General features: G+C 38.5%; 1 protein-coding gene across 3 annotated transcripts in view; it reads left to right on the forward strand.

The window, feature by feature from the left end:
• DMD (dystrophin) overlaps positions 1–19779 on the forward strand; it is a 1466768-nt gene that overhangs the window by 891942 nt on the left and 555047 nt on the right. Inside the window, exon 46 of one of the 3 annotated variants that reach the window (XM_065405744.1) lies at positions 9477–9712. In XM_065405744.1, coding sequence (XP_065261816.1) covers positions 9477–9712 — 236 coding nt within the window. Of the gene's footprint in view, positions 1–9476; positions 9713–19779 lie in introns of those variants that run through there. The other 2 variants (XM_065405758.1, XM_065405751.1) reach the window with 2 other exon arrangements.

Consider the following 19779-nt stretch of genomic DNA (forward strand, 5'->3'; position numbering starts at 1 on the left):
GCTTATGCTGTACAGTTCTCTGTGCAGTGCAAGACGGTATAATCTTGGGTTTACACTCCGGGGAGGGGGGAAGGGGGGTACTTGAGCAGCTGGGCAGTTCCTTAGCTGTAGCCTCCCCATGCAGAACTGATCACAGCCATCTGTACATTGTGCAGCTGGGTGTGTCCCTACCTGTATGTGTGCTGAATCCTGGGAGAGGACTTGGTGCTTGGTAGGCTGGTCACAGCTTTACAGCGTAAAGGGAGCCCAGGCTGGTGGGTCGGGGGGCTCAGTGGTATCCCAGTCCCAGGTGGAACCACAGGAGGAACCCATAACATCCCCCTCTGGTCAGCAAAAGCATGCGTAAGCTGCCTGTTTCTATGTGTTTTAAGCCCAGAGAGAGGGAATGAAGAGAAGAATGGAATTGTAATCATCTGTTTCTATACATGTGCAGGAGCACTGTTACCGGTGCCCATAAGCGGGAACAATGGTTGTTGTTAAAGCCAGCATTAAGGGCAGGCAATCCAGCATCAGTTTCACATCCTGAACCAGGAGCTGAGCCAGTTCGATCTGGGAGGATGATAGAGGTTATGTTTACAAGGTGGTGAGAGTTTCCATTGGACTCAGCCATATACAGAGATAGGATTTCAAGGACAATATGGCTGTTGTCACAGTTAGAGCTCATACCTGTAACATTTTGGCCACATAAAAAATTTCCCACTTGAATGGGCAAACATAAAGAGAATGAGTCAACCATTAACATAGGACCATTAGCCATTAGAAAAGTTCATAGAGCAGGCTTTTCTGTTTGCTGGTGAGGTTGATGCATTTGGATATTGACTGAGAGAATTGTAGTATTCTTTCTGCTTTGAAAACTGAAAAACTCAGATGATACAGACTACATTTCAGTTAATGGTATTAACTAAAAAGTTGTCTTCAACTTTGTGTGTTAAAATAAAGGAGCATAACAGTTATTTTGAAACTCTGTATTTGATACAGATATTAGATGTATTCTACAAAGCCATTGCAAATCCAGTTTATCTGGTTAGTTTAAACTGCACTGAAGCAACACTAAGTAGCCAGAGCAGATAGTGTGTGATGTATAGACAGTAAAGGAGTTTCTGAAAGTTTTCATAAGAAGGATACATTAGTAGTCTTATTACTAATAGGTGTTGGGTAAGATAGTTTGACTTCAATGGGCCTCGACTTGTGTGAACCAATTTGCAAGATCAAGGCCTAAATTTCTGAATACCGAACGTTTTTTAAGTTGTTTAATTATAAAGATATTGAAACATTAATTATCTCTAATAAAATCTAACAATATAAAATATCAACATACTGAAAAATGAATTGTTATATGAATTTTTAATTAGTTATTAATTATTTTATATACAACATGTATATAAAATTTGCATGTACAGGATCTAAAGATTCTCACTCTGGACCAGTGGGCAAATTCCTGTTATCTGCTGCTACTCTAACATTTGTTATTTATTTTAGAATAAACCATTACATTTGGTGTACCTTATTCAGTGTAATATTTGCATATTTAATCAGAGGAATAGCAAGTTACAAAATGGATTTAAAAAAGAAATCTCCTATGCTATCTGTTCAGTAAACATGTTAAACTTTAATAATGAGTGCAGTGTGAGGTGAAAAGTGGAGTCCTAAGATGCTAGAAACCCCTGCCTAGCAGACAGACTTGCAAATATATTTTTTTTATTATTTTTTTTTTAGGTCAAAGGAAAAACTGAGAGATAGAGCGAGAGAGAGAAAGTGTTGGGGTGACAGAAAAGAAATAAAAATGGGAACTTGATGGTTGAGGAATTAGTATTGGGCACCTTTACACTCTAATCTGCAAATTCAAGTATGGTTTATATAGATATAATGATAATTTATATCCTTGAAAACCAGTAATGACCATATTTTCATGAAGACTTACAAACCAACATCAGTACATACTTTGCATGCTCAACTTCCCTGATAATAAATAAAACCCGTCCTCCCCCCACCCAAGAAAACTTTGTTTTTCTGTTGTCCTGTCCTTGGTATCAGTGTGGAATACCTTGTTATGAGACCCAATACAAATCAATGTGACCTCCAGCATTAAAGGGTTAAAGTGAGGGTAGGATGAAATAAGATGATATGTTGGAATTGCTGCAGCAAATTGTGAGTGATGTGTTTAAGGAAAAATCTTGTCCAGCAGAGAGAATACACACAGTTTGTGAAGTCATTTCTTCACTATATTGTTTTCTGTGGGCTACAGACAGATATGTAATATCCAGCTCAAAAAGAAGTAGGCAGAAAAACACACCATGTATAGAAGTCTCTCAAGGACAGCGTTAGAGATGCAAAACAAAATACAGTGTTATAAATACAAAAAAAAAAAAAGAAAACTGAAGTATACGTTCTTTTCATGTATTGATTTATTACAGTATAATTTCCTATGTATTTCTTTCTCTTTCCGGCAATTAGATAAAATCTGTGACCAAAAGAGATGTACACAAAAAACTTGTTCTCCCTTCCCCTCCAAATAAAAAAGAAAAAGGAACACAACAGACCTCTAAATAGACTGTAAACATTTAAAAAGTGCAACCCAGGGCATTGCCAATAAGCCACAGGTGTGTGCTGCATGAGCAGAAGGAAATTGATAGCAATTGTGAGGAGTATAATGATTATTCCATGCTCCTAATACATTCATCCTAATGTGCACTTATGCATCTGTTGCTTCAGTACATTTTTTTTTTAGGTAAAAAAATCCACTTCTATGCAAATCATTGTAGTGCTATTCTTTATGATTTGGACAATGCTTTAGAGGAGACTAATGTTCTCTGTATAAAGAAGGATACTGCTAAGAGCCAATCCAAATCATTGAACATTTCCATCTAGGAAAGGTGACAAGTGGCAGCTTAGTCTGAAGCAGCTAATAATAAATGTTACGTCATTCATTTCTTACACTGATGTACATTTAGCCACCAACCACAATCACATCAACAATGGATAGTATCTCTTATTTCTTTGGGATAAGAAGAACTCATAACACTTTCCATTTAATTCTTTCTGCATTACAACAACATTTTGCTCTACTTTTTCTCTATTTTTTCTCTGAGATTTTTAACTGCCCCCCAGTGCTGCCTCTGTTTGACATTCATTTGGTTTAAATGTCTTTGAGACAATGAGCAACCCTCCCTTTTGCGGGGACCAGGAGCAGGTAAAAAAAAGCCTTCATGCCAGCTGAAGATACATACAATATAGTGCACACTTAGATCATGACCCCTCTCCTCCCTGACATGCCATGTGATGTCCCCTGCACCCGTTAGGTGGAAATGGCTAGTCTCTACTCCATTTGCCCCATATAAGCAAGAAGGGGAGCAGAGCAGGACAGAAGCACCCCCAGCAATTTTTAAAAGGAGCTTCACTTACATTTTAAATACTGGAGCCAAATTCAGCCCTGGAAAACTCTAGACTTTTAAGTACACTGGGGATGAATTAAGACCTGGACAGATTTAGAATCATAGAATCATAGAATATCAGGGTTGGAAGGGACCTCAGGCGTCATCTAGTCCAGCCCCCTGCTTGAAGCAGGACCAATCCCCAACTAAATCATCCCAGCCAGGACTTTGTCAAGCCTGACCTTAAAAACCTTTAAGGAAGGAGATTCCACCACCTCCCTAGGTAACCCATTCCAGTGCTTCACCACCCTCCTAGTGAAAAAGTTTTTCCTAATAGCCAACCTAAACGTCCCCCACTGCAACTTGAAACCATTATTCCTTGTTCTGTCATCTGCCACCACTGAGAACAGTCTAGATCCATCCTCTTTGGAACCCCTCTCAGGTAGTTGAGGGCAGCTATCAAATCCCCCCTCATTCTTCTCTTCTGCAGACTAAACAATCCCAGTTCCCTCAGCGTCTCCTCATAAGTCATGTGCTCCAGCCTCCTAATCATTTTTGTTGCCCTCCGCTGGACTCTTTCCAATTTTTCCACATCCTTCTTGTAGCGTGGGGCCCAAAACTGGGCACACTACTCCAGATGAGGCCTCACCAATGTTGAATAGAGGGGAATGATCATGTCCCTCAATCTGCTGACAACGCCCCTACTTATACAGCCCAAAATGCTTTTAGCCTTCTTGGCAACAAGGGCACACTGTTGACTCATATCCAGCTTCTCGTCCACTGTAACACCTAGGTCCGTTTCTGCAGAACTGCTGCCTAGCCACTCAGCCCCTAGTCTGTAGCAGTGCATGGGATTCTTCCATCCTAAGTGCAGGACTCTGCACTTGTCCTTGTTGAACCTCATCAGGTTTCTTTTGGCCCAATCCTCTAATTTATCTAGGTCCCTCTGTATCCTATCCCTACCCTCCAATGTATCTACCACTCCTCCCAGTTTAGTGTCATCTGCAAACTTGTTGAGGGTGCAGTCCATGCCATCCTCCAGATCATTAATGAAGATATTGAACAAAACCGGCCCCAGGACCGACCCTTGGGGCACTCTGCTTGACCCAACTTTGTTAATGATTACTTAACGGTCTGTGTGATCCTTTTTTCTTATGTGACAAGAATGACAATATTGTCTGTGACTGTGGAAGCATTTGTATCATGTTAACTTTTATGATGTCATACAAATAACAAACTGAACCTCTTGCATGGTCAGGCAGGGAAGTCACTTTTTTTTTGTTATATGTATTTTTCAGTTAACAAAAGCTGTTTTCTAAAATGATTTTTAAGAATTAACTATCACATCATAACTTATGCTCCACTGATATTTTTTTTCATTTAAGCATAGATTGAAAAAAGTGCAAATAATGCACTTGGATATTGGACTGATAAATGTGGTATAAATGGATGGACAAATAGATTTAACTGCAGTAGCTGTCATTAGAAACTTAATATTTCCAACAATCAAAGTAACTGAAATATCATACCATTTCCCTATATTTAGAGTAGGAAATAATTATGAAATATTAGCACATTTTTAACTATTCAGATAGTAGATATTACATTATTTAATCATACAAAAGAAACATTGTTTTCCTGAATTTATAAAATGTTAATTTAAAAATATTTATATCAAATTACATTCTTCAACGTTTCAGTTAGTGCAGTGTTAATCAAACTGGGGTCGCCGCTTGTGTAGGGAAAGCCCCTGGCGGGCCGGGCTGATTTGTTTACCTGCCCCGTCCGCAAGTCCGGCCAATCACGGCTCCCACTGGCTGCGGTTTGCTGCTCCAGGCCAATGGGAGCTGCTGGAAATGGCGCGGGCTGAAGAACTTACTGGCCGCCGCTTCCAGAAGCCCCCGTCGGCTTGCAGCGGCGAACCGCGGCCAGTGGGAGCCACGATCAGCCAGACCTGCAGATGGGGCAGGTAAACAAACCGGCCTGGCCTACCAGGGTCTTTCCCTGCACAAGCGGTGACCCCAGCTTGAGAAACACTGAGTTAGTGTAAAGTAATTTACAGTATAGCTAGTTGTAAATTGTCCAGGCTTTCGGGGTCACTAATTTTCACTATATTGAGTAATGTGTTTTAACTGTTGGAAACATAGTAGGCCAATCTATTCAAAACAGCCACAAGAAGTAAATTTTATATTGTTTTTCACATTATTGATCATTATATTCGGATTAACTGGCAATTTAGGTGTGAACTTCAACCTCTCGATTGAATTTTTTAGTCCAGACTGTAACTCTTCTGGAAGGAATAAACATAAATGTGGAAACTGTCTCAGTGGTCCATCTTCAAATGGACCAAGTTTAAACTACAATAAAACAAAACAAACAAAAAACAATGTGTTGGTCTTACCTAAGTGGGGCAATAATGCCTCTTTGCCTTCTGAAGGCAACATGCACCACAGACAGCCTTTCTTTGCGAAGAAACAGCCTGTCCACAAAAAACAAAACTCACCTTTGTCCTTTTAAAAAACTTAAATCCAGTGCCCAATAACCGTATTTTGCATTTGGAATGCAAGAAACTGCAGGTGACACCACCCAAGGCTTAATTCTAGCTCTCATGGCTCCGACATTGTGCCATTTAGGTTGTTGAATCAGGTAGTGCCTGTGCAGCTACATTGCAAAGGAGTTATTCAGATCTTCCAATTTTTTTGGAATGTCAAGTCCTAGTACGTTAACCCCCTGTACTATTTTATCTTTTTTCTTCTTATGATGGAGTTACATTTTAACACAATAGAACAGTAATCTAGAAATGTATTTTAATACATCTGAGTGAGCCTCTTGGGAACACACTCATAATAATAATATGAGGTCTGCACCTTTAAAAATATTTTTGCAAATGTAATTTTCAAATCGGCAGTCATGCTAATAGGTCTTTGGCTGTCTTTTGCTTTGCCAAACTGTACGTGTAATAGCAACTTAAAGCATAAATTGCCTTTCTGTGATTAACTGCATGTGCATGCGCACACACACCCCCCCACACACACACAAACACAAATTCTCTGAGCAGCCAGTTTTCAGATCTAATTTTTGAATGATAAAAGCACAACTAAGGGGCAGATGCTTGGCGCTTAAAATAGTGCACTAGCAATGTAGTACTCTTAGGGCATGAGTTACCATGAGTAATTATACTTTCATAGCTTTCCATTGAGGGCCATTTATATTTACTGTCTTACAATGAGAATCCAGTGAAACATTCCTGATATGACTGCTACCCTAAAACCTGTTCCTTTGCTCCAAGAATCCCCTGGGTCCAGGCATGGATGTGAATTTATATGCTGTCTGTGTAGCAGTTGACTCAAGTCAGATATTGAGTAGTTCTTTGTTGTCATCTTTTAAATGAGTTATATGTGAAATTGCTGCACTTGTCAGTTGTTGCTAGTTCCATTAAACCAGTCTGTATGTTTAGGACCTGACCCTGTGTGAGTAAATATTTACTCACATGAGTTGTCCCACCGAGTAAGATAAGATACATTATACTATTAAATCATGCAGCGAAATAAAAAATATAACTACCTGGCACCTTATGTTGTCATTTATTTTCACCTGTGTGATGTGTGTCTAAAATACTTCCATTCTGATTTAATACCATTTTATACATACTTTGCACAGTGGTAAATGAGAATGCACGTTGTCAGGCAGTGGGAATGCAAATCCTAGATAATTATTTATACAATTGCGTATTATTTTCTTAGTAAACAAATATGAAGGTCAACTATATTTTGATTTCCCTATATGGACTGAACAATAATGCCTGTTCCAGGCGGTAGGCATCCTAACAAGAGATCAGAAATACAATCAAATTCACACAAGAATAGCAACCAAAAGCCTTTCTATGCCCCAAAACATCATCCTTACCAACAAAACTAACCTAGCTCCTGCAACACACTAATGTCCTTAATAAATAAAATAAATGCCACTATTGAGAACCCCCAAATCTCTTCAGTAATCTACACATCAATGAAATATGCAGACTCAGTCATCAGAGTCAAGTAATTTGAGATGAGCAGCAAGGAAAGAATTCTAAAACATAGAGACACATAGGTGGAATTCCCTTGCCAGCAGATTCCTCTCCTATAAACACTTTTGCTAATCACAGCTAATTTAATGTGGGAACATGTACAATGCTGCAACTGAGATCAGAGTCCAGTTGTTTTAGGTGATGAACATATACACTTTAAGAAACAGTCTGTGCCCAGAAAAGTTTACAATCTAAACAATCAGACAAAGAGTGTGAGGAAGGAAGTTTCTTTAACGCCATTTTATATTTTGAGAATTGAGGCAATTCCTCATCTATGTCCCAGTTGTTCCTCTTCATCTGAAGTATGAACTTTCAGTGTTGCAGCATGAGAAATTTGTTAGCTCATACAGGGACTTTGTAGTGCAAAGGGGTGATCTCTGAATTAATGCTAATACTGTTTATGCTTCACATACCAAAGGGATACAATGAGCTAGGCCTAGTTTAAGGATAGGTGACCTCCTGCACATCACGTTGGATATAAACAACTCAGCCATACAGAAGTCATGGGCTTCATCCTTATCAAAATCATGAATAATTGTTAACTTATTAAGCATAGAGCTCACATTATTCAACATAAAGCAAGGATCTTGATCTCTGACTCCTCATTCTTCTGGGAGATAACGTATGTACCTAATGAAATGAAAAAAATGACTCACTCTGAATTTTTCCTGCATATCTGCCCAATCCAATACCCCAACCTTTTGAAATCCAGCCACTCTCCAGGTCACTATATCAGCAATCATAGTGGCATTGCTTCTCAGCCATCCTAAAATGGCCACTGAAGGCCTCAGCTGCCACAGCTGGGTGTCCAAATAAGGTTCTTCACTCAGGCTACAAACCTCATCTTCAACCAAAATGGCCTTCCACCAATTCCGCCCAACCATTCACCTTCCAAACATATACCATTGCGAAAAGGACCCACTTCAGCTCAACCCTCCCCAGTCTGCTACTCAGAGAATTACACTCATTTAAGCTTTCTTTGTGTAGAACAAAATTCTTCTTTCTCCACAGCTACAATTATCAGGCAGGGAGGTAATTCTAAAGCCCCTTTCCTCTTCTCCCCTTCTGCCACCACTGTTGGCGGAATACAAGAATTCCCTAATTTTGAGGGCCTTTTACACCTTCTCCCCCTGACCTCCCCCACCACCACCACACACATGCACACACAGTATATCCCCTCCCCATAATGTTTCAATAGAAGTTTTCCAATGCGGTAACCACCAATGACATTCTTATCCTGGCCTGGAATATTGGAGGGTAGCCCCCATTCATTCCTAGTCCCACCCACCATTATGCCCAGGAAATCAGAGCAACCCATTCAAAAAAGTTAATAAAATGCAGCTCTCTCCCTGTTTTTGGTGAGACTCTAACCTTACATAAAACAAAGATGGCCCAACCAACCAATCCCTGCTATTGAGTCTTCTATTTTCCCTGAGTCCCACATCCGCAAGTGTCGCTCCCATCATCACCATCACACAGTACAGGCTGTTCTTACTGTTGTAGCAAAAACAGCCTCCCATCCACATGATAATAAATGGAGGGAGAGACAATCCCAGTTTCACTGGTAACTCAAGATTTGAGGGGTAGGGTGTAGGTCACAATGGTTTGGTCGCTACTGGAACAGCAGATGTTTTTTATCCAAACTAAGCAGGATGTGATGTGCAGCCCAGGCTTTCAGGGAGCAAGGGAGCAGAGTACTTCAGTGAGCACACATTTGGGGGTTGTGATTACACAGGGGTATTTCTGACACTGCTTTTGTCACAGCTGGAATGGGGTGAGCTCTTACAGGTAAATTGGGGGAGGGGGCTGAGGGGAGAGGCTGGGTATATGTGAAGACATGCTTGGTATACTGTATATAAATTCATGTGATTTGTTTTATTTGCATTTTCACATTTCAAGTGGGCAAAATATTACAAATGATACATTCATTGAAATAATTACCTTTCCAGTGAGCGAACTATGTTACTGAAATGAACAATTTATCATGGTCCCTTTATTCAATAATGTTAACATTTTTTTTTTTTTTTAATTTTCAGAAACTTCTGGTCAAACTGTTACTGTGGTTACACAAACCGTGGTAACCAAGGAAACCACCATCTCCAAAGTAGAAATGCCATCTTCCTTGCTTCTGGAGGTGCCAGCTCTGGCTGACTTTAATAAGGCCTGGGCAGAACTCACTGACTGGCTTTCTTTACTGGATCGAGTGATAAAATCCCAGATAGTGACAGTGGGTGATCTTGATGACATCAACGACATGATCATCAAACAAAAGGTATGAGAAACATTTAGACATTAATTTTTGTGGTTGAAAGCCTGTAACAGCTATAAAAGGGTAATCGTTTCAGCAGGGAACATAAGAGGAAACATTTAGATTAAGGTAAGTAACATACAAATTCCACAGTTAATTTGTTTTAAATTGACTTCTAGGATTTGAATTTGAAAATAACTGAAAAAGGAACAGAATATTTTTTTTCATAATGAAAACTGCATTTATCAGAATATCAGAATGTCCCCTTTTATGAATATGTTTGTGCCACAGCAGTGAAATCAGATCTGTCTGTCTATCTTCTTTGTAATGCACCCATCATTATGGTGTCACAGGCTAGGGGGTCAGATATGGAACACGAAAAGAGGAAGGAAATATATAGAAAGATCCATGATGTAAACAGAGAAAAAAATATACTGTTCTATACCTTTTTCACGTTTGAGTGTTTCTGTAAGAACTTTGAGAGGCTTGTATCCTGCTGTCATCCTGTTATGAAAAGCTCCTCAGTCCCTTTATACAAAAGAGTAGCTTATTAATGCAAGTGTTTTGTCAGCAAACTGCGTAAGTATTAGTCATCTTTGAAAACACACAAAAATATGGAAATACATGTGCATAGACAAAAAAACAAAACTTTAACTTCAGCAACTCTGTGGCAATAAAAGTAATTTGTTATTATATAGCCTGAAAGTAATTACCTGCCTTCCAAATTTAACAGTGTTCAATATAAAAGATTCAGCTTGCCTGTGCAAAACTTTAAGTGCTAAACTTCCATTCATTTGAGCTCTTGTAAACTGAATTTATGGCTTTGTATTATAAAATATTCCTCTGCTTCATCCTCCAGAAACGAAGCCTGATTATCGCAGAGGAGAGAAGTTAAAATTCTTTTTTTATTTAAAGAAAAAAAGAAAATAGAAAGAATGGAGAAATGTTGTATGATCTTTCTCTTAAACAATTTGACAGGAGAAGGATTTATTCAAATACATAAGCAGCTAGGTCCTTTTCTGTTTCTTTTTTGTGTATTTCATTTTTTTCACAACTTGTGATTATTTGACATAGGTTGTTTCCCTCCTCCCTCCTTCCCCCCCCCCCCCCCACCCTCTCCAATACTTTTATTTTGTATTACCTTCCTGAGGTAGTAAAAGGTTTTGGTATTCATCTCCACCAGTGATTATAGGGCCGGTCAATATTTTCCGAGTAAATCTGTACCATCTCTTAAGAATGTCATAATTGTATTGGGTTCAACATAGTATACTATGGACACTAGATAAAAATAATTTTAAACAGTTTCAAAACATATTATTTTGGCCATTTCTAAGTGCCATGAAGCCCAAACAACAGACATGTTAGATGATTAAGATTTTTGTACTTTTTATAAAGCCTTAGATTGAAACATGTTGTCAAATACTTCATTTTAAATGATCTGATCATTTTGATATTTAAATAGTAATAGCCAAGATAATAAATCCTTAAATTTGCATGCCTTTAATTTGGGAGGAAAAACACAATTAAATAAGCATAGTGTCCCTATATACTGTTATCAGATTGGTATAATAATCTAAAATAGATCCTAAGGAGCTGTTATAATCTGCCAGGTTAATAATAGTCTACAAATAAAGTAAAATTTTTGCAATACAGTCTATAATTTATCAGGTCAAATATATACCTTTACAACAATGATCTGTTGTGAAATCTTCAAAATTTATTGAGTTTCATAAATCACATTTTCAGAATTAGTCTGCTATCAAAATACTTACCTTATTAAGAGCTATTATCCCATAAAAAATGAAAGTTGTCACTTTTTTCTATGTACACTAAAATATAGATCAGTAGATGAAAATATCAAAAATATATCCTGGTATTACGTTATATTGGGCAGCCTAGGGCTTCCAGCACACATTGCCTATTTCTTTCATTTTAGCTCCATTATTCTTTATGATCTGCACAGTACTACACTTCTTTTTCCCTTTTATTGAAAATTTTACAGGGCAGGACTATTTTGGTTGAGATTCTTCCTATTCTTTTTAGCCAGCATAAACTATCTGGGTTCTAATTTCATAGATATATAATTATTATTTCTCCAGCTAAACTCCAGAAGAATTTTGAAGCATAAATGGTGAAGGACCATAATACTTTTCCTTACTCTGTGTTAATTTACCAGATTTTAGCATTGTAAAGTGTAGTTAAACAATAGCTTTTCAGCTGCTTCAGCTTATTTCTTAGAGAGTATCTTCATGTGGACTTAAGTCTTCCAAAGAACATGCTCATTTTGCCTACACTGTACGCATCTGTCTTTCCTTACCTACGCCTTCATCTACTCTAGACTTCTCTAGGAGTCTGAAATCTTCACTCATAGTGATCTCCTTTACTAACAAAAATGACATCTAATGATATCCACTATTTTCTCTAGGGCACCATAATTTTGAGCAAAATTCTACAATGTCTACATGTTTTAAAATTAGCCAGTCTATATCTTTATCTGAACCTACCTAAATTTCTATTTATCCAGTATAATGCAGTTCTATCTATCTATCTACCTACCTACCTACCTACTAAACTACACAGCCTATTTTTCATTAGTAATTGCCCAAGGTTCCGGTACTGTAAATTCCTCCTGAGAATCCATGTCTCCTGACTCAGTCCTGTGATGACCATGAGAGCAGATGTATTGTCCTTCAGCCTGGGACAGAAAGTCATCAAACCTGATTCTGTTCCTGACTGTATCACTGAATTGTTATGTGAATTTAGCCAAGTAATTTAGCCTAATAGTTTCAGGACTGACAACTAATTTTAGATGTCCCAATTTTGTGGTTCCCAAGTTGATACAAATAAGGCCTGCTTCAGGAGGTGCTGGGCACCCACACCAAGTGAAGTAAATATGAGCTGTGGATGCTCAGCTACACTGAAAATCAGGTCAAAGGTGATTCAAATTGAACACCCAAAATTAGTATCCACTACTGAACATGTTGTCCACTTAATTTCTATATGCCTCAATTTCTTTACCTATAAAACAGGGATGATAGTACTTACCTCACAGGGGGTGAGGCACATTGTGATCTGTGCACATGGATTGTTGCACCAATGCAAAGCCCATAAGCCTCAAAATCCGGGTCTGTGTGGGTGAACTGATTTATGGTGCTGCAGTTTTTGGGGATCCAACCCAAGATGTCTTAAATGCTGAGTATCACCCTGTAAAAATTGGGTCTCATAAAGGTGTCTCAAATTAGGTATCCAAAAATAGAGACACACAAAACTTTTGCAAATGTTGGCCTTTTTTATACCTTGCTCTAGAAAGATGAAACAAATCTTTGCTTTATTTCCGCATCTTTCCTTTTAAAAGAAAGAAGAAATTTTCTTTAATAAATATAAAAGTTAAATAATATTTTAAAGCACCAAAAAGAAAACCCTCTATAAACCTGGCAGTACATGTAATAGGATATTTTCCAAATTGTCCAAGTAAAAACAAGTGACCTTAAGCTGTCCTTTCCTCCACAACAGCACATAATGTTATTGAGACTAAATCTCTAAGGGCATTTTGCTCGGGTTCATTTCACTCTCATTGTGTCACAAGATCATAGACACTAACCCTGCCACATTTATGAAGGAAAAACATTTAAGACATCATTAGCCCTCAAGTGAACTTTGCTTGAAAGTGGTCCCAATGAATTGGAACTGTGAATGGTTACAGTAATAAAGTATCAAGTACAGAGTGTGTGTGTGTGTGTGTGTGTGTAACAACAAAAACATGATCTGGCCTTAGTGTTACAGGAAGCAGTATGACTTTAAAATATAGTAAGCAATGCATATGTAGTGTAGAGAAAGGAATTTTACAACATAGTAAAAAAGTATAATAATGTGTAATAATTTCATCCTATTTGTAATTACTGTTTCCCAGATTTATTTAAAAAATAGGAGTGGGACCAGATTTTTTTCCTGTAATAATATATCTTTCTTGAATGCAAGTCTACTAAAGTGTTTTTAGAAGTACATAAATACATAGTTCTCTTCTGTATAGTTTAAGAAACAGACACTTTAAAACCCACAGAAAATAATTAATATTGGTATAATAGTTTTAATTACTTTGCCATGTATTCATAAAGGGAAAAATACTGTACTGTATACTCTGACACAAAGGATTGATCTTTTGCAAAGCTGTGATATGAGCAGCATGTTGTCTGAAAACTGACTGAAAAAACAGAATTATATGGAATTTGTCTTACATAACCTGGTTCTATGGCTAAAGTTGAGGAAAATGATGAAAATAAATAACATACTAAGATGTAGACTGCTGAGAGAATCAACGTAATAAAGTTCAATTCAATTGGTTTCAAATGATGCTTCATTTTATTCTCATGACTTCAGAGCAGTCAGAAAGATCTGGACTTAAGGAACAGTTTATTTTCTTTGTGAAAGAGGAATGAGTGAACACAGACATAACCTTTTTTCCCTCTGCTTTATTATGGAAAGGTGGTAACTTCTCCAGAGTTGAGGTGTCAACAAGCTTTCTTATAAAACCCTGTTTGGCATCATTATAAATATAACTTGGAAAATGTTTGTCCTATAATTTGTCATATTTCCCCTGAAAGCAGAAAGAGATCGTGCAAAGTTTGAAGATAATTAATCACACTGGTTTTGAGTTATAGGTAATTAAAATGTAAGGCTCACTTGAGATTTTGACTTTTGTCTGTTTCTTTGTCTTCCTCTAGTTCCAAAACAACTTTAGACTTTTCACATAGTTAAATCTCATTGAAAACACATGTGCCAGCTGCATTTAAAGAAAAGAGCTTTTAATTTAGCAAAGTTATTAGTGAGTTGCATTGTGGGTTGTTTTGGGTCTAACCCTGCACCCACTGATTTCAACAGTAGACATTTGCTATCGACTTGTGAGGCAGCAGGATCGATCAGGCACAATATGTGTGTGAACATGCTGCCTTCTATTTAGCAGCTGCAGCTTTGAAACAAAGTCAAGGCCCTTCTATAACTAATAGAAGTGTTCCATTAGCCTGTATGCTTTGGAACTGCAGGGCCAACGTTATTATTGAGAGCTGCTGGTATCTCCATAATTAAAGTTGCAACCACAGTGCCATTATATGTCTAATTTTGGTCCCATTAAATAGCTGATTTTGCTCCCCATTTTAACTTGTGGGGGGAAAAAAACAAAGAGAAAACAAAGCAAAAGCCTCATGTTTTCAGATGTTTAGAGTTAAATATTATTGACAACTAGAAAGTGTCTGAAATCTTTAATTAAACTGTCTGAAATATTTAATTAAACTGTGTGTGTACTTTCTGAAATTGAAAAAAATTCAAGAAGGAGACACTTCAAGTCTTTTTAATAGTCTGATGTTTCTTCTTTCTACCCAATGAAATTACATTACATCACAAAATTGGAAATACAGGTAGATTTTGATATTGTCTTATAAAAGAGGCAGTTTTCAAGGGCAAGAATAGTAAAATATTTAAGAATTTGAATATTTGAAAACTAGACATGATTTTCAGTCAGTGAAGGGGATGGAGAAAAAACAAAAAACAAAAATTCAGGGCTAAAATGATTGTTTTCACCACTGCCCCTTGATCTGGCCAGCCTAGTTTTCAGAAAGTCGGGGGTGACGGGGGAGGGAAGAAAAAAAAAATCCAGGAGCTGATAAAATTATTCATGTATTCTACAACAAAGAACCACGTGATTTAAGGGGAATCTGTGCCAACCTCTTTTCAAGAGGTGTTAACTGAGGATCACAGAGTTTAAGAGCCCTAGATTAGGTAAGAAGTTTATGGACGCAATATCCTGGTCTTTGAGGTAGAAGAGCCATGATTTCATTGCTAGACTACAGTGCTCCTCAGATTGTTTGAAACCTCTGTACTTAGACAATGGGAAAATTAGGGTTAAGGATGTCCATCCTTTTCTGTTGATTGGTTTGAATTTACAGATGGAGGAAGCACCATGATATGTGAAAACGTTGGATGTCATTTGAGAAAAATAGAGAGGAGCATAGCACCAAGTTTCTGATGATGAGAGATGGGGAGGAAAGTGGAGTTGAGAGTGGTAATTAAAAAAGTAGGGAAAGTTAATGGTTTATTACATACCTTGTTTACAGACATTACCTAAAAAAGAGACAAAATTAGCATTTCAGTAGTTATTTTTTCCCCTGGCTTCGGGCATAGTTCTGTGCTATGTATTTTATTACTAGTACTGTTTACGAAGTACTGTGCCTACAACTGAACAAATGGCATAATCACAGTTCTGTGAAATTCATTGTTACCTTTGCTCAACAGTTTTCTATCTAAACTGTTTTGAACTGAATTTTTTTTAACAAAACAAAATATCATGAAAAGTATCTGCTTCCGTCAGAAATTTTAATTTTGTTTTTATTGAAAAAACCAAAATATTTTGGTTTGGAAATGCTGACCTGGTGCCTCATGAGAGTTTGGTAGCTCATGTTCCCATCTTTTGTATGGGCCAGGCTCCATGGCTGGAACACATTTCCCAAGATGCACCATAGCCAGGGACTGCTATGATGCACTGATTCTCCTCTCTGAGAGAAGAGACCTTATTGCATTATCAGACATACAGGCTGACCAGGCAGCCCAAACTATAGAGGAGAATGGGAGCTTGAGGCAATGAAACTACAATACCCATGCCATGAGGTATGAAATGTTCATGTTTTGTCTGAAATTTTTTATGATCGAATTTCTCCTTTTAAAAAAATGAAATGTTCTGTGGAAAATTTAGACTAAAATGAAATAGTTTTCATTTTCTTAAAAAATTTCAGCAAAAAACTCCCACTCTTTTCAGTTAGCTCTCTATAATGTGTATTTGTAAAGTACATTAATGGCCAAATTTTCAAAATCATGATCACTTTTTGCAGGAGCCAGTTGCACTTTCTAAGTTTAAACTCAGTTTTGTACCTACAGTAGATCTGCAGGGTACGAATCTAGGTACTTGCACACACTTAACTATCTAATTTTGGGTAAAATCATGTAGTTAGAGGCAGAGGCATAGACACTCAACTTTGCCCCTGCAATTCATATTGCATGTAATTTTATTAGTATAAATGCCACCTATAAAAAGGGAAGCAAGGCCTCAACCCTTTTTGCAAATGTAGTACTTAATTTCCTATATATATATGGAGCACATTCAGAATAGTGACATATCTGTGTGGCTCCCATGGACAGTAGAGCACCTCCTCACATGTTTTGCATGGTACCAAAAGGCACAACAGAAAAAGGTGTGGCCCATGTGTACACGTGGTGTTAAATCATCCATTAATATACACTAAGGGAAGATCCTGCCCTGTACCAGACTGAATTCAGGTGGAGTTCAGGCAGTCTGGGAGTGAAAATTCACCCTTTCTAATCCCAGTTTAGGGAGAGAGGCTGTACCATAACTCCCTAAGTGATGTTGCTCCAGTCTATAGGTCAGTGCAAATGTAAACAAACGGTCTAGTGGCCCGCCAGTGCATTACCTTGATGGGACGCAGGCAGGGCCGCCGAGAGCGGGTTCGGGCCCCGGTGAAAAAATTTTGGGGGGCCCCCCAGCAAGGGCGGACTGGCTAAACAGGGCCGACGAGGGGGGGGGGAAGCCGGGCCCCGGGCCCCCTTCCGGACCGCCGGGCCCTGGTAATTTGTACCGGCTTCTCCCCCCTCTCGTCGGCCCTGGACGCAGGTTGCCAACCACTGCTATAGGTTGTATTAACAGTCTCAACCTGTGCCGGTTGCAGGGTGCACTGTGGCCTCTAGATCTGCATAAACGCAGATCTGCAGACACCCTCTGGACCCATCGTTGGGACATGCTTATCCTGTCTCCAAAGTAGAGATGGAACTGAAATCAGTTCTGCAGCATGCAGTGGATGCACAGACATTTCTGTGCAGCTGCTCCACTGGCTGAACCTCACTGCAGCCCCTATGCAGAGTTTAAGGGATGTGGAGAACCTTGAGCCAACTCTCTTCAGCAGGGCAAATTTCGCCTTAGGTCCTTTCACTTGTGGGACTAGAGCTATCATTTATGCTTAGTTCAAAGCATTACTGTTATTCTGTTTAACATGAAATATCTAGCAGAATTATTTTTAGTCTATGTCATGCTGTTAGACTTCTTAAATTAAAAAGTTATTCTAATTTATGATAAATACTGGAAGGCTGGCTTATGTGTTTGAAGTGAATAATATACTAATAACCAAGTAGAGTTCTAAATACCCTTTAAAAAAGAGTTAGAATTACAAGATTTCTTTTTGAAAGATTTTAGCATTTTTATAGAACACAGCAGAATGAAAGACTTTCTTCCAGCCCTTAAGCTTACTATTAAAGGTTAGAAAATGCAGCATGATGCGCTAGAGGGACTTGTATCCAAAAGAAAGCTGAGTCTTAAAAAGGAAAACTGCCATGAATCTGAAAATTGGACCTCGTGGGATATAGAATATAAGCCAGAAAACTCCTTTTATTATTCTATAGCCATAAAGAAAGCCAATATTTTAAAATAGTTTGGCCATCTCATTATGACATGACAGAGAATAGATGTGGTTTTTGCAGTAATAAAAAAGTCACTCAGACAAATTTATCTGGAAAAGTGTTTAGCAGCCACTTCCTTATTTCTCTGAGGTGTTCAAACATTGGTACATGCAATATCTTTTTGTCTCTAAGGACCTAATCCAAAAGTCATTGAAGTGAATGGGAGACTTTCCACTGATTTCAGTTGGTTTTGGATGAGGCCCTAAAGCATCAACTTGAAACAAAAATAGGTTAGTAATGGCTGAAGGTCACTTCTCCCCAATTATTGTTTGTAAGTCTGTTGTTAAGTGAATGTATGATCTTAGTCCATTTCCGATCACATATGTTTCTGTTCAAAAGGAAGCCATCATATTTGGCACAAATTGGCAATGCTGTTAGCCTCAGCAGAAAGGACACTGAGAAGAATTTTCGCTGATTTCTCCAAGTCAGCACTGAGGCACATTTGCATGTCAATGACTAGAAACTTCAACCAGCACTGTCCATGCTGTATCTATTCTGTGGGTAATAGATTTGCTTTCTGTAGTTCCTCAGTGTGACCCATTACATGAGTATAAAAGCTTCAGTTCAGGACACTACTTCATTAGGACTGCTCACTTGTCTAAAGTTGCTGTTGGCATTATTATTATTCATTTATGTATTTATGTTACATTAGTGCCTCGAGGCTACAGCCCCACTGTGCTAGGCATTGTACAAATATATAACAAACAGCCCCTGACCTGAAGAGATTACAATCTAAGTGTAAGACAGCAGGTGGCTAAAACAAACTGATGGCGTGAAGCACAAAGAAGCAATGAAACTATACTAGTCAGCACAAGAAACAGTGTTCACAGCAAACCAGCTGCCTTACCATTGATCAGATTTTTTATAGGCATCCATCACAGCAGAGAAGAGGGTATATGAAGCAGGAGAGTGAAATGGCTTTGTGGATATTTAAGGGGAGCTCCTCCCATGCATAACGGGAGCAAAGAGAGAATGTGTGATGGCGCGTCTTGGAAAGTTTTAAAATTTGGCTGTCAAGCCTGGCTACATTTGTGGAAGAAAGGTGGGAGTCAATGTCTTGATACTGTGTAAGAGATGATCGATGGAGCGGGGGGTAGGCAATGAGGTGCCCTAAGAGTGCTCTAAGGGCTTGTTTACACTTTAAATGCTATAGCGGCACAGCTGCGCAGTTGTAGCATTTCAGCATAGACAGTACCTGCACTGATGATGTTACCCGGGGTTCTTCCAACCCAAAGCTCTTGGTAACTTTACTCTGTGCAAGGTGGTGTCAGGAAATAAATCAATGGAGACACGGCCATCCGACCGATAGATGGCTGGCACAAGCAGTACAATACAAGAATGCTCTTACTTAAACCTATACTTTATTTAGTCTCAAGCACTTACACACGTCCGCAACAGGTTAGTAAAACTCCCCCAACCCTCAGTAATTGCCAACATTTGGTGTGGCCCTCGTTTGGTACAGTGGCAGCCGTCCAATTAGCCCATCTTTCAGCTTCCATTGGAGGCCCTAAACTGAGTCCATGAACTTATCCCGAAAACTCCAAGCCTCTCCCCCGTTATTTATCCTGGTTAGTAGA

The sequence above is a fragment of the Emys orbicularis genome, chromosome 1 (genome assembly GCF_028017835.1).
Source record: "Emys orbicularis isolate rEmyOrb1 chromosome 1, rEmyOrb1.hap1, whole genome shotgun sequence".
NCBI lineage: Eukaryota > Metazoa > Chordata > Testudines > Emydidae > Emys > Emys orbicularis.